This window comes from Oncorhynchus mykiss, chromosome 15 (genome assembly GCF_057628025.1).
Source record: "Oncorhynchus mykiss isolate SJ-2025 chromosome 15, ASM5762802v1, whole genome shotgun sequence".
NCBI classification, from domain to species: Eukaryota; Metazoa; Chordata; class Actinopteri; order Salmoniformes; family Salmonidae; genus Oncorhynchus; species Oncorhynchus mykiss.
Genome location: NC_143036.1, coordinates 76,210,763 through 76,227,366, shown reverse-complemented (window position 1 = coordinate 76,227,366; position 16,604 = coordinate 76,210,763). Strand labels below are relative to the sequence as shown.

General features: G+C 45.0%; 1 protein-coding gene across 6 annotated transcripts in view; it reads right to left on the bottom strand.

The window, feature by feature from the left end:
• The window catches only part of cacna1c (calcium voltage-gated channel subunit alpha1 C), a 537,514-nt gene extending 521,740 nt beyond the window's left edge, over positions 1-15,774 (bottom strand). For all 6 annotated transcript variants that reach the window (XM_090201229.1, XM_090201230.1, XM_090201236.1 and 3 more), the window contains exon 1: positions 15,049-15,774. In XM_090201229.1, coding sequence (XP_090057355.1) covers positions 15,049-15,106 — 58 coding nt within the window. In that variant the 5' untranslated portion in view covers positions 15,107-15,774. The remainder of the gene's footprint in view (positions 1-15,048) is intronic.
• Positions 15,775-16,604: the final 830 nt, after the last annotated feature.

Sequence of the window (16,604 nt, the reverse complement as noted above, 5' to 3'; positions counted from 1 at the left end):
TATATATATATATACAGAGGTTTCAAAACAGTGAAGACATTACAAATGTCATATTATATATATATATATATATATATATATATATATATATATATATATATATATATATATATAATATGACATTTGTAATGTCTTCACTGTTTTGAAACCTCTGTATGTGTAATGTTTACTGTTAATTTTTGTTGTTTTTCACTTTATATATTCACTTTGTATGTCGTCTACCTCACTTGCTTTGGCAATGTTAACACGTTTCCCATGCCAATAAAGCCCTTGAATTGAATTGAATTGAATTGAGAGAGAGAGAGAGAGAGAGAGAGAGAGAGAGACAGAGACAGAGACAGAGACAGAGAGAGAGAGAGAGAGAGAGAGAGAGAGAGAGAGAGAGAGAGAGAGAGAAGGAGAGAGAGGGAGAGAGAGACAGAGAGAGAGAGAGAGAGACAGACAGAGAGACAGACAGAGAGTCAGACAGAGAGTCAGACAGACAGTCAGACAGTCAGAGAGACAGAGAGACAGAGAGAGAGACAGAGAGACAGAGCGAGAGACAGACAGAGAGTCAGACAGAGAGTCAGACAGACAGTCAGACAGTCAGAGAGACAGAGAGACAGAGAGAGAGACAGAGAGACAGAGCGAGAGAGAGAGAGACAGAGAGACAGAGAGACAGAGAGAGAGAGAGAGACAGAGAGAGAGACAGAGAGACAGACAGAGAGACAGACAGAGAGTCAGACAGAGAGTCAGACAGACAGTCAGACAGTCAGAGAGACAGAGAGACAGAGAGAGAGACAGAGAGACAGAGCGAGAGAGAGAGAGACAGAGAGACAGAGACAGAGATAGAGAGAGAGAGAAAGAGACAGACAGACAGACAGACAGACAGACAGACAGACAGAGAGAGAGAGAAGAAGAAGACAGATAGCTGTTGTTTTGTGGTCTCCATTCTCCTGCCTGCCACCCTTTGAGCTCCACGTCTAGGTTTCCAGCAGAACAAAGTGAAGTGATGCATTATGGGCCCAGTTCCCAGTTCAGATGTAGTAGTGTTTTGTTCTCTGGTTCTACACTGAATGATAAGTGACTTGGTAGTAGTCCCACGTAGCCCAACCCAATGGCAATTAATTAACAAACAGACTGCTTCTCCCCTAATAAATACCTCGTCGTTGACGGAAGGATTTATTCTTTATGTACTTATACACAAACACGTTCATTTGAACTTACTTCCTGTTGTTTGTCAAGAGCGAAATATGTTGAGGCTTACATTAGATATTTAACAATATAAGACTACTACTATTATCATGGTGTTGTGTATAGGGAACCTGATTAGGGTCCCACTTTCCCCCATCCCTGGGGCCTGATTAGAGTTCCACTTTCCCCCATCCCTAGGGCCTGATTAGGGCCCCACTTTCCCCCATCCCTGGGGCCTGATTAGAGTTCCACTTTCCCCCATCCCTAGGGCCTGATTAGGGCCCCACTTTCCCCCATCCCTGGGGCCTGATTAGAGTTCCACTTTCCCCCATCCCTAGGGCATGATTAGGGTCCCACTTCTCCCCCCATCCCTAGGGCATGATTAGGGTCCCACTTCTCCCCCCATCTCTAGGGCCTGATTAGGGTCCCACTTCTCCCCCCATCCCTAAGGCCTGATTAGGGTCCCACTCTCTCCCCCATCCCTAGGGCCTGATTAGAGTTCCACTTTCCCCCATCCCTAGGGCCTGATTAGGGCCCCACTTTCCCCCATCCCTGGGGCCTGATTAGAGTTCCACTTTCCCCCATCCCTAAGGCCTGATTAGGGTCCCACTTTACCCCATCCCTAGGGCATGATTAGGGTCCCACTTCTCCCCCCATCTCTAGGGCCTGATTAGGGTCCCACTTCTCCCCCATCCCTAGGGCCTGATTAGGGTCCCACTTCTCCCCCCATCCCTAGGGCATGATTAGGGTCCCACTTCTCCCCCCATCTCTAGGGCCTGATTAGGGTCCCACTTCCCCCCCCCCCCATCCCTAGGGCCTGATTAGGGTCCCACTCTCTCCCCCATCCCTAGGGCCTGATTAGGGTCCCACTCTCTCCCCCATCCCTAGGGCCTGATTAGGGTCCCACTTTCCCCCATCCCTAGGGCCTGATTAGGGTCTCACTCTCTCCCCCATCCCTAGGCCTGATTAGGGTCCCACTTTCCCCCATCCCTAGGGCCTGATTAGGATCCCACTTTCCCCCATCCCTAGGGCCTGATTAGGGTCCCACTTTCCCCCATCCCTAGGGCCTGATTAGGGTCCCACTTCTCCCCCATCCCTAGGGCCTGATTAGGGTCCCACTTCTCCCCCATCCTTAGGGCCTGATTAGGATCCCACTTTCCCCCATCCCTAGGGCCTGATTGGTAAACACACCTGATTTAAACTAAGATCATGGTCACGATTGGCTGATTATTGGTGTGTGTTAGATGGGGAACAAGGGTGATACCAATCAGGCCTCCAAGAACGGGAGTTGCCCAGGCCTGGAAAAGACCCATTACACCAGACCTGGAATAGACCCATTACACCAGACTATCTTCTAGAATAGACCCATTACAAAGAGATTATCTTCTAGAATAGACCCATTACAACCAGACTATCTTCTAGAATAGACCCATTACAACCAGGCCTGGAAAAGACCCATTACACCAGACCTGGAATAGACCCATTACACCAGACCTGGAATTACAACCAGACCATTACAACCAGACTATTTTCTAGAATAGACCCATTACAACTAGATTATCTTCTAGAATAGACCCATTACAACCAGACTATCTTCTAGAATAGACCCATTACAACCAGACTATCTTCTAGAATAGACCCATTACACCAGACCTGGAATAGACCCATTACAACCAGACTATCTTCTAGAATAGACCCATTACAACCAGACTATCTTCTAGAATAGACCTATTACACCAGACCTGGAATAGACCCATTACAACCAGACTATCTTCTAGAATAGACCCATTACAACCAGACTATCTTCTAGAATAGACCCATTACAACCAGACCAGAATAGACCCATTACAACCAGACTATCTTCTAGAATAGACCCATTACAACCAGACTATCTTCTAGAATAGACCCATTACAACCAGACTATCTTCTAGAATAGACCCATTACAACCAGACCAGATTAGACCCATTACAACCAGACTATCTTCTAGAATAGACCCATTACAACCAGATTATCTTCTAGAATAGACCCATTACAACCAGACCAGATTAGACCCATTACAACCAGACTATCTTCTAGAATAGACCCATTACAACCAGATTATCTTCTAGAATAGACCCATTACAACCAGACTATCTTCTAGAATAGACCCATTACAACCAGACTATCTTCTAGAATAGACCCATTACAACCAGACTATCTTCTAGAATAGACCCATTACAACCAGACCAGAATAGACCCATTACAACCAGACTATCTTCTAGAATAGACCAATTACAACCAGACTATCTTCTAGAATAGACCCATTACAACCAGACCAGAATAGACCCATTACAACCAGACTATCTTCTAGAATAGACCCATTACAACCAGACTATCTTCTAGAATAGACCCATTACAACCAGACTATCTTCTAGACTAGACCCATTACAACCAGACTATCTTCTAGAATAGACCCATTACAACCAGACTATCTTCTAGAATAGACCCATTACAACCAGACTATCTTCTAGATTAGACCCCATCCTCTTGGGATGCTGAACCCAGTCGGATGGTGAGATGGGCTGCAGCCCAAATATCATCTTATTCCCTATTTAGTGCACTACTTTAGACCAGGCCCCTATTACCCATATAGTGGACTACTTTAGACCAGGCCCCTATTCCCCATATAGTGCACTACTTTAGACCAGATCCCTATTCACTATATTGGGTACCAGTTGGGCCGCAGTATGTAGGGAATAAGGTGACATTTGAGACCCCCATGGTGTGTTGGAGCTGGTCCAGTCACTCAGAGACCCCCCGTGGTGTGTTGGAGCTGGTCCAGTCACTCAGAGACCCCCCATGGTGTGTTGGAGCTGGTCCAGTGTGAGACCCCCATGGTGTGTTGGAGCTGGTCCAGTCAGAGACCCCCCATGGTGTGTTGGAGCTGGTCCAGTCAGAGACCCCCATGGTGTGTTGGAGCTGGTCCAGTCACTCAGAGACCCCCATGGTGTGTTGGAGCTGGTCCAGTCACTCAGAGACCCCCATGGTGTGTTAGAGCTGGTCCAGTCAGAGACCCCATGGTGTGTTGGAGCTGGTCCAGTAACTCAGAGACCCCCACGCTGTGTAAGAGATGGTCCAGTCACTCAGAGACCCCCATGGTGTGTTAGAGCTGGTCAGGTCAGAGACCCCCATGGTGTGTTGGAGCTGGTCCAGTAACTCAGAGACCCCCACGCTGTGTAAGAGCTGGTCCAGTCACTCAGAGACCCCCATGGTGTGTTGGAGCTGGTCCAGTCACTCAGAGACCCCCATGGTGTGCTGGAGCTGGTCCAGTCAGAGACCCCATGGTGTGCTGGAGCTGGTCCAGTCAGAGACCCCATGGTGTGTTGGAGCTGGTCCAGTCAGAGACCCCCATGGTGTGTTGGAGCTGATCCAGTCACTCAGAGACCCCGATGGTGTGTTGGAGCTGGTCCAGTCAGAGACCCCATGGTGTGTTGGAGCTGGTCCAGTCAGAGACCCCCATGGTGTGTTGGAGCTGATCCAGTCAGAGACCCCCATGGTGTGTTGGAGCTGGTCCAGTCACTCAGAGACCCCCATGGTGTGTTGGAGCTGGTCCAGTCACTCAGAGACCCCCATGGTGTGCTGGAGCTGGTCCAGTCACTCAGAGACCCCCATGGTGTGTTGGAGCTGGTCCAGTCAGAGACCCATCAGAAATACATTAACACCAATAACAAACGATAATGCATAGGATATGAGTCTGGCAGGTACAGTGGCTTGCAAAAGTATTCACCCCCCTTGGCATTCATCATATTTTGTTGCCTTGCAACCTGGAATTAAAATAGATTTTTTTGGAAGTTTGTATAATTTGATTTACACAACATGCCTACCACTTTGAAAACGCTAAATATTTTTATTGTGAAACAAACAATAAATAAGACAAAAAAAAACTGAAAACTTGAGCGTGCATAACTATTCACCCCCCAAAGTCAATACTTTGTAGAGCCACCTTTTGCAGCAATTACAGCTGTAAGTCTCTTGGGGTATGTCTCTATAAGCTTGGCACATCTAGCCACTGGGATTTTTGCCCATTCTTCAAGGCAAAACTGCTCCAGCTCCTTCAAGTTGGATGGGTTCCACTGATGTACAGCAATCTTTAGGTCATACCACAGATTCTCAATTGGATTGAGTTCTGGTATTTGACTAGGCCATTTAAATGGTTCCCCTTAAACCACTCAAGTGTTGCTTTAGTAGTTTGCTTAGGGTCATTGTCTTGCTGGAAGGTGAACCTCCATCCCCGTCTCAAATCTCTGGAAGACTGACAGGTTTCCCTCAAGCATTTCCCTGTATTTAGAGCCAGCCATCATTTATTCAATTCTGACCAGTTTCCCAGTCCATGCCAATGAAAAACATCCCCACAGCATGATACTGACACCCCCATGCTTACTGTGGGGATGGTGTACTCGGGGTGATGAGAGGTGTTGGGTTTGCTCCAGCCATAGCATTTTCCTAGATGGCCAAAAAGCTCAAGTTTAGTCTTATCTGACCAGAGTACCTTCTTCCATATTTTTGGGGAGTCTTCCACATGCCTTTTGGCGAACACCAAACGTGTTTGCTTATTTTTTTCTTTAAGTAATGGCTTTTTTTTCTGGCACTCTTCCATAAAGCCCAGCTCTGTGGAGTGTACGGCTTAAAGTGGTCCTATGGATATATACTCCAATCTCGCTGTGGAGCTTTGCAGCTCCTTCAGGGTTATCTTTGGTCTCTTTGTTGCCTCTTTGATTAATGCCCTCCTTGCCTGGTTCATGAGTTTTGGTGGGCAGCCCTCACTTGGCAGGTTTGTTGTGGTGCCATATTCTTTCCATTTTTTAATAATGGATTTAATGGTGCTCCGTGGGATGTTCAAAGTTTCTGATATTTTTTTATAACCCAACCCTGATCTGTACTTCTCCACAACTTTGTCCCTGACCTGTTTGGAGACTGCCTTGGTCTTCATGGTGCCGCTTGCTTGGTGGTGCCCCTTTAGTGGTGTTGCAGACTCTGAGGCCTTTCAGAACAGGTGTATATATACTGAAATCATGTGACATATCATGTGACACATAGATTTCACACAGGTGGACTTAACTTAACTAATTATGTGACTTCTGGAGGTAATTGGTTGCACCAGATCTTATTTAGAGGTTTCATAGCACAGGGTGTGAATACATATGCACACACAACTTTTCCGTTATTTATTTTTCATAATTTTTTGAAAAAAGTAATTTTTTCATTTCACTTCACCAATTTGGACTATTTTGTGTATGTCCATTACATTAAATCAAAATAAAAATCAATTTAAATTACAGATAGTAATGCAACAAAATAGGAAAAACGCCAAGGGGGATGAATACTTTTGCAAGGCACTGTAGTGTGTGTGTGTGTGTGTGTGTGTGTGTGTGTGTGTGTGTGTGTGTGTGTGTGTGTGTGTGTGTGTGTGTGTGTGTGTGTGTGTGTGTGTGTGTATGTGTGTGTGTGTGAGAGAGAGAGAGAGTCTGGCAGGTAGCTTGTGGGGAAATGGTGGGTCTCTGATTACAAAGGTTGACTGGGACCATGGTGTACTGTAATGACAGACAGCTCTCACTACTGTAGGACCATAGTGTACTGTAATGACAGACAGCTCTCACTACTGTAGGACCATAGTGTACTGTAATGACAGACAGCTCTCACTACTGTAGGACCATAGTGTACTGTAATGACAGACAGCTCTCACTACTGTAGGACCATAGTGTACTGTAATGACAGACAGCTCTCACTACTGTAAGACCATAGTGTACTGTAATGACAGACAGCTCTCACTACTGTAAGACCATAGTGTACTGTAATGACAGACAGCTCTCACTACTGTAGGACCATAGTGTACTGTAATGACAGACAGCTCTCACTACTGACTGGGACCATAGTGTACTGTAATGACAGACAGCTCTCACTACTGTAGGAACATAGTGTACTGTAATGACAGACAGCTCTCACTACTGTAGGACCATAGTGTACTGTAATGACAGACAGCTCTCACTACTGTAGGACCATAGTGTACTGTAATGACAGACAGCTCTCACTACTGTAAGACCATAGTGTACTGTAATGACAGACAGCTCTCACTACTGTAAGACCATAGTGTACTGTAATGACAGACAGCTCTCACTACTGTAGGACCATAGTGTACTGTAATGACAGACAGCTCTCACTACTGTAAGACCATAGTGTACTGTAATGACAGACAGCTCTCACTACTGTAGGACCATAGTGTACTGTAATGACAGACAGCTCTCACTACTGACTGGGACCATAGTGTACTGTAATGACAGACAGCTCTCACTACTGACTGGGACCATAGTGTACTGTAATGACAGACAGCTCTCACTACTGTAGGACCATAGTGTACTGTAATGACAGACAGCTCTCACTACTGTAGGACCATAGCGTACTGTAATGACAGACAGCTCTCACTACTGACTGGGACCCTAGTGTACTGTAATGACAGACAGCTCTCACTACTGTAGGACCATAGTGTACTGTAATGACAGACAGCTCTCACTACTGTAGGACCATAGTGTACTGTAATGACAGACAGCTCTCACTACTGACTGGGACCATAGTGTACTGTAATGACAGACAGCTCTCACTACTGTAGGACCATAGTGTACTGTAATGACAGACAGCTCTTACTACTGTAGGACCATAGTGTACTGTAATGACAGACAGCTCTCACTACTGACTGGGACCATAATGTACTGTAATGACAGACAGCTCTCACTACTGTAGGACCATAGTGTACAGTAATGACAGACAGCTCTCACTACTGTAGGACCATAGTGTACTGTAATGACAGACAGCTCTCACTACTGACTGGGACCATAGTGTACTGTAATGACAGACAGCTCTCACTACTGTAGGACCATAGTGTACTGTAATGACAGACAGCTCTCACTACTGACTGGGACCATAGTGTACTGTAATGACAGACAGCTCTCACTACTGTAGGACCATAGTGTACTGTAATGACAGACAGCTCTCACTACTGTAGGATCATAGTGTACTGTAATGACAGACAGCTCTCACTACTGTAGGACCATAGTTTACTGTAATGACAGACAGCTCTTACTACTGTAGGACCATAGTGTACTGTAATGACAGACAGCTCTCACTACTGACTGGGACCATAGTGTACTGTAATGACAGACAGCTCTCACTACTGTAGGACCATAGTGTACTGTAATGACAGACAGCTCTCACACTACTGACTGGGACCATAGTGTACTGTAATGACAGACAGCTCTCACTACTGTAGGACCATAGTGTACTGTAATGACAGACAGCTCTCACTACTGACTGGGACCATAGTGTACTGTAATAACTAACAGCTCTCACTACTGTAGGACCATAGTGTACTGTAATGACAGACAGCTCTCACTACTGACTGGGACCATAGTGTGCTGTAATGACAGACAGCTCTCACTACTGTAGGACCATAGTGTACTGTAATGACAGACAGCTCTCACTACTGACTGGGACCATAGTGTACTGTAATGACAGACAGCTCTCACTACTGTAGGACCATAGTGTACTGTAATGACAGACAGCTCTCACTACTGACTGGGACCATAGTTTACTGTAATGACAGACAGCTCTCACTACTGTAGGACCATATTGTACTGTAATGACAGACAGCTCTCACTACTGTAGGACCATAGTGTACTGTAATGACAGACAGCTCTCACACTACTGACTGGGACCATAGTGTACTGTAATGACAGACAACTCTCACTACTGTAGGACCATAGTGTACTGTAATGACAGACAGCTCTCACTACTGACTGGGACCATAGTGTACTGTAATGACAGACAGCTCTCACTACTGTAGGACCATAGTGTACTGTAATGACAGACAACTCTCACTACTGATTGGGACCATAGTGTACTGTAATGACAGACAGCTCTCACTACTGACTGGGACCATAGTGTACTGTAATGACAGACAGCTCTCACTACTGTAGGACCATAGTGTACTGTAATGACAGACAGCTCTCACTACTGACTGGGACCATAGTGTACTGTAATGACAGACAGCTCTCACTACTGACTGGGACCATAGTGTACTGTAATGACAGACAGCTCTCACTACTGTAGGACCACAGTGTACTGTAATGACAGACAGCTCTCACTACTGTAGGACCATACTGTACTGTAATGACAGACAGCTCTCACTACTGACTGGGACCATAGTGTACTGTAATGACAGACAGCTCTCACTACTGTAGGACCATAGTGTACTGTAATGACAGACAGCTCTCACTACTGACTGGGACCATAGTGTACTGTAATGACAGACAGCTCTCACTACTGTAGGACCATAGTGTACTGTAATGACAGACAGCTCTCACTACTGTAGGATCATAGTGTACTGTAATGACAGACAGCTCTCACTACTGTAGGACCATAGTTTACTGTAATGACAGACAGCTCTTACTACTGTAGGACCATAGTGTACTGTAATGACAGACAGCTCTCACTACTGACTGGGACCATAGTGTACTGTAATGACAGACAGCTCTCACTACTGTAGGACCATAGTGTACTGTAATGACAGACAGCTCTCACACTACTGACTGGGACCATAGTGTACTGTAATGACAGACAGCTCTCACTACTGTAGGACCATAGTGTACTGTAATGACAGACAGCTCTCACTACTGACTGGGACCATAGTGTACTGTAATAACTAACAGCTCTCACTACTGTAGGACCATAGTGTACTGTAATGACAGACAGCTCTCACTACTGACTGGGACCATAGTGTGCTGTAATGACAGACAGCTCTCACTACTGTAGGACCATAGTGTACTGTAATGACAGACAGCTCTCACTACTGACTGGGACCATAGTGTACTGTAATGACAGACAGCTCTCACTACTGTAGGACCATAGTGTACTGTAATGACAGACAGCTCTCACTACTGACTGGGACCATAGTTTACTGTAATGACAGACAGCTCTCACTACTGTAGGACCATATTGTACTGTAATGACAGACAGCTCTCACTACTGTAGGACCATAGTGTACTGTAATGACAGACAGCTCTCACACTACTGACTGGGACCATAGTGTACTGTAATGACAGACAACTCTCACTACTGTAGGACCATAGTGTACTGTAATGACAGACAGCTCTCACTACTGACTGGGACCATAGTGTACTGTAATGACAGACAGCTCTCACTACTGTAGGACCATAGTGTACTGTAATGACAGACAACTCTCACTACTGATTGGGACCATAGTGTACTGTAATGACAGACAGCTCTCACTACTGACTGGGACCATAGTGTACTGTAATGACAGACAGCTCTCACTACTGTAGGACCATAGTGTACTGTAATGACAGACAGCTCTCACTACTGACTGGGACCATAGTGTACTGTAATGACAGACAGCTCTCACTACTGACTGGGACCATAGTGTACTGTAATGACAGACAGCTCTCACTACTGTAGGACCACAGTGTACTGTAATGACAGACAGCTCTCACTACTGTAGGACCATACTGTACTGTAATGACAGACAGCTCTCACTACTGTAGGACCATAGTGTACTGTAATGACAGACAGCTCTCACTACTGTAGGACCATAGTGTACTGTAATGACAGCTGTCACTACTGTAGGACCATAGTGTACTGTAATGACAGACAGCTCTCACTACTGTAGGACCATAGTGTACTGTAATGACAGACAGCTCTCACTACTGTAGGACCATAGTGTACTGTAATGACAGACAGCTCTCACTACTGTAGGACCATAGTGTACTGTAATGACAGACAGCTCTCACTACTGTAGGACCATAGTGTACTGTAATGACAGACAGCTCTCACTACTGACTGGGACCATAGTGTACTGTAATGACAGACAGCTCTGACTACTGTACGACCATAGTGTACAGTAATGACAGACAGCTCTCACTACTGACTGGGACCATAGTGTACTGTAATGACAGACAGCTCTCACTACTGTAGGACCATAGTGTACTGTAATGACAGAGAACTCTCACTACTGACTGGGACCATAGTGTACTGTAATGACAGACAGCTCTCACTACTGACTGGGATCATAGTGTACTGTAATGACAGACAACTCTCACTACTGACTGGGACCATAGTGTACTGTAATGACAGACAGCTCTCACTACTGTAGGACCATAGTGTACTGTAATGACAGACAGCTCTCACTACTGTAGGACCATAGTGTACTGTAATGACAGACAGTTCTCACTACTGTAGTACCATAGTGTACTGTAATGACAGACAGCTCTCACTACTGTAGGACCATAGTGTACTGTAATGACAGCTCTCACTACTATAGGACCATAGTGTACTGTAATGACAGACAGCTCTCACTACTGTAGGACCATAGTGTACTGTAATGACAGACAGCTCTCACTACTGTAGGACCATAGTGTACTGTAATGACAGACAGCTCTCACTACTGACTGGGACCATAGTGTACTGTAATGACAGACAGCTCTCACTACTGTAGGACCATAGTGTACTGTAATGACAGACAGCTCTCACTACTGACTGGGACCATAGTGTACTGTAATGACAGACAGCTCTCACTACTGTAGGACCATAGTGTACTGTAATGACAGACAGCTCTCACTACTGTAGGACCATAGTGTACTGTAATGACAGACAGCTCTCACTACTGACTGGGACCATAGTGTACTGTAATGACAGACAGCTGTCACTACTTTAGGACCATAGTGTACTGTAATGACAGACAGCTCTCACTACTGTAGGACCATAGTGTACTGTAATGACAGACAGCTCTCACTACTGACTGGGACCATAGTGTACTGTAATGACAGACAGCTCTATAGTTTACTGCTTCTAAAGTGGTGAAGCCAAGAGGTACACAAGCACATACATCAATTTGATTTGATTTTGAACACACACACCAAACACACACACACTGTACACACACACCGTACACACACCGTACACACACACACACACCATACACACACTGTACACACACCGTACACGCACACACACACACCGTACACACACACCGTACACACACACACCGTACACACACCGTACACACACACACCCACCCCGTACACACCCACCCCGTACACACCCAAGGCCTAAGAGGTTCAACATCAGCACTGAGGACAGAAAGGTGGAGACAGTACTTCCTATAACAACAAACCAGCTTCAGCTTCTAAAGCACAAATAAGGTACATAAGGTTTATATCAGGATTGACTGGTACATTACACTACTGGCCTACATTTTCCTCACCGCATCACACACTAGTTTATTTCAGGCATAAATAAAATGAGGAAATATGTATAGGCCTGTGATGTTATCTGTCTGACATCAACAGAACTCGAAGTCTTCCTGAGTTTGGCCTAATATATTTTTTTTTACAACTGCCTGGTTCACACCTCTGACAACGGTTCTATTTACCTGTAATGGGTCATCTCCTGATCTGCTATGCTATAGGCTAGCTATAGCTTATCGGCAAAGACATATGTCACTGAGGTCGCACTGAATAGAACGTCAATAGGCCTACAAAGCGTGGTCCATTCAGGATTACTCTGCTGACCGAATGAAATGGTATAGTGAATATAGTCTAATCCGTAATCTATAATAAACGAAAGGACACTGAACGGAATTAAGCGGTCACCAGCCCGAAGGCTAACCACGCCACTTGGGTTAGCAGGAGGGCTGGAGCCGCTCACACTAGGTAGTGTGGCAACAGGCAGGACTAGATCAGACCGCGGGAACGACAGCAGCCTAGTCTAAAAGCTACATATTTTAAAACCTGATGTCCTTTCGTTTACTTTCGTAAAATAATACAACTTGGCCGTGACCGCACTATGTAACACGACGATGTGCTAAATGTATGGGAGAATAAAAGCTGAGGTCGTAAAATTTAGGCTACTTAAAATCAAAGTCGAGAACAGCAAAACAGCGGGAAAAAACGAACAAACAGTTGTTCACACCGTGACCTGAAATCCCTTGAGAGCTGTTAGAGGACAGACGGCACCATATCCCATGTATAGTGCGCTAGAAAAATGTGGTGTCATTTGAGACTAAATCAGAATTTAGCAGCGAGGAGCCTTCTCCACTTTTCCTCTGGAAAAAAAGGAAGCTCGAGCTCATTGCGTAAAAACAACAACATGAGAATAGATGTGGATCTCATCTGACGGAAAATTCAAATAAACCAGGATATGATGATAATAACAATAATAGGTTGGTTATTTCAACAACAGGCTATTAGAGAAGAATGGCGCATTGGTTTCCCAGGCATGTTCAGTGTGGCAACCAGATACGGAGGTCATGGCAGGGCGGCCTATCAAAGATAACCTGTCCATGGTGCTGAAAAGGCCGCCCGAGGCTGCGCAATACCGGGAGCACCAAATCAACAATTAATGGCGAATGAAAGAGCCTATAGGCTACAATTCAAGGAGGAAAGTTGAACTACATTTCGTTACGAGTTTGCTAAAGTTGACATAATAGTATAGGTCAACAACAACCAGCCATCGGTGCAGAAATATTATCAGAGGAATCCCCATGTGTGATGCTGCGTTACGCCTCCTATGAGACAGATAACAAAGATTAATAGCGAGTGTCAGGGGGTTGACACCAAGATGATGTGTAGGCTATGTAATAGTTATACTCTGAGACCAAACCAATCAACTGCTGCGACACATATGCTGAGGCACAAGCTTAGGCAGGATTCCATGTACGAGACCACCGTCTGCTGCTCGCAGCTCGAGCACTCTCTCTCTCTCTCTCTCTCTCTCTGTTGCTATGGGCCCCCGCCCCTCCTCTCTCTGCTGACGCCACGGTGTCGGTGGCACCGATAAAGGACAAGGCAACTATAACCTACTCCGTAGTTTGTAATCACAAGTTAAGACAGTGATCTAGTAAATCACTGCATTGTAGGCTATTTCGTCATATAGCCTAAGGACACTGTAGTGATTTAGCCACTGTTGTGAGTTAGTAATGCTCAGCTCAACGTGGGAAGAGTCAAATAGCCTACTGCGCAACATGCATGCAACAGACAGACCCTTGATCAGAATAGGCCTATAGGCTATTGCTTGATGCATATTCAACGTAATTATGTCCCACGTTATCCGTATCTTGTTTGAGATTTTAAACGCAAAATCCCAAAATATAGATTCTAGTGTGATGACAATTGAGGCCCTGCGCATAGCCTGTGACTTTAATTCGATTATAAATGCCTAAACTAACCTGTTCATGTGCCATGTCTTGCCCATGAATGCAAATGACATGTAACCTACTTTAGCCCTATACGTTTCACACGCGAGCATCGATCCATGATAAATGAATCGATAGGTGATCGAAAATATCGATGCGCATCAGTGTGGCTATCATTTTGTGCATGCACTCAGACCGTGCGTTTCCTCCATTGCATCCTGTAAACGGGCTTGATTTGAATGCTCCAAGCATTAAAACTGAATCGATCCACAAGTTTGTAAACGATTACAACATTGGCATTAGGGTAAAAATGCATGTGTGAAACCATATTTATCCAATAGGGGTGCGATCATGTGTTAGTCCGTTGGTTACCTGTCGGCTAATAATAATGATGATCTGTTGCTGCTAGGCTAACCTAACTACGGCTGCCTGAATGTATGCAGATACAACTGTGAAAACGCCTTGACACTTCCAATAACCTGTTATGGTTTGTGTCATATGTCCATCTGTTTAAAAGACAAGGTAACAAGCCATTCCGTCTCCAACCCATACCAGAATAAATAGCATGCATCTCCCCCAACAACACAGACACACACACAGCTTGAAAACAACTGAATATTAAAAAAAAAGACATTACCTTGATGGTTCTCAAGGGTGTCCTCTGGTATGTACATGTTTTTGCTTTCATTTACCATAAATGTGGTCCAGCTTTATCCGTAGGTGAATGGAGAAAAGGCTTGTAAAAAGGAGTAGAGAGGAAGAAAAAAAAGAAACCAAAGAGAAGGAAAATAAAAAAAGAATAACGCCCGGACAGCTTTCGATATTCCTTTTTTTTGTTGCGTTTCAGTAAATATTACCTGATCCCCATTCTGGAGTTGGAACACATAAATAGATATTCGCTTGAACCACCTAAGAAGACGAACCAGTGCATCCTCGGAACATCCGGGCCCTACCTAAGAAACATGGCACTAGCACCATTTGCTGCTAGCCTACATATGAATCAAAATCCTATCAATTTGCCCGCAGATGTTTTAAATAGGGTGCATCAAAAGCCGGACCAATGACACCAAACCCCGCGCGCTGCCACTGATGCCGTAAAAGGAATAGAAGCAAAGATTCAAGCTCTCAGCGCAACAAAAAAAAAGATCTATATTCCAGAACTGCTGCTCACACAGGGTTAAATCTTCCAATAGAATCGATTCCACCAAATGCTGTCCAAAAAAACAGGCAAATACACGTGGCGTGCCTCATTTACAGATACTTTCTGTCATCAATTCCAGGCCAAAATCGTACGAAACGGGAGTTGTTCAATAGCCCTGTGGAGAGCGGCCGCTTGTACCTTTCTGCAGTGATATTGTCTGGTGAGAGGAAAGAGAGGGAGAGCGCACAAGAGAGAGGGGGGTGACGACCAAGCCCCCTCCCCTGTAGACGATCTGACTGGTTCCAGATGTTAGCCAGTTACAACGTTAGAAAACAGAGTATACCGTCCATGATTTTCCAGACTTGCTATCTCTGGAGAGGGAGCTAAATAATCACAGTGAAGTCAGATAGAGCTTGTGCTTTGATTTCTGGAGGATGTAACAAGGAAGGAGGAAATCAGTTAAACCTGACTTGAATTATATCTGGATGGATTCAATCCCAAGCGTGAGACCTGTATCACTGACAATAGCAGGCTAACCAGTTTGTAAACATGCCGTTTTTTTTAAATGCCTTAGTGGCTTAATATACACATTTATGGGAAGCCGATGGAAGATAATTAAGTTTACACCTTAGTCGGCTACATGTTGATTTCCAAGACCTCGATTTTACGCGCGTCAAACGTGGCCAAATTATGCGTAATGTTTACACCCAGATGGGAACCGCAAAACATGCTCAATTTGATTCGGCACGAACGTGTTACACAGATACAACCACCATTTCAAGTGAATCCCTATAGGCCAGAAAAACAAATAGGTTATGTTGCGATATTCAAATAGAAAATAAGACAGGCTATAGCCTACAGTATATGCAACCCCATCTCATTCACGTCGAGAACGACTTTCAGGGCCCTACCCTGATAATGACCACAGCAGAACACTGCAATGAAAAATCCTTGAGTCCTCAAAAGATTGTTCCGTTTAGAGAAACTATTACATAATCGACCTCAGTCTATAAATGTCCTAGGTCAACTTGGCGTTGTGTTTAAAACGAGCC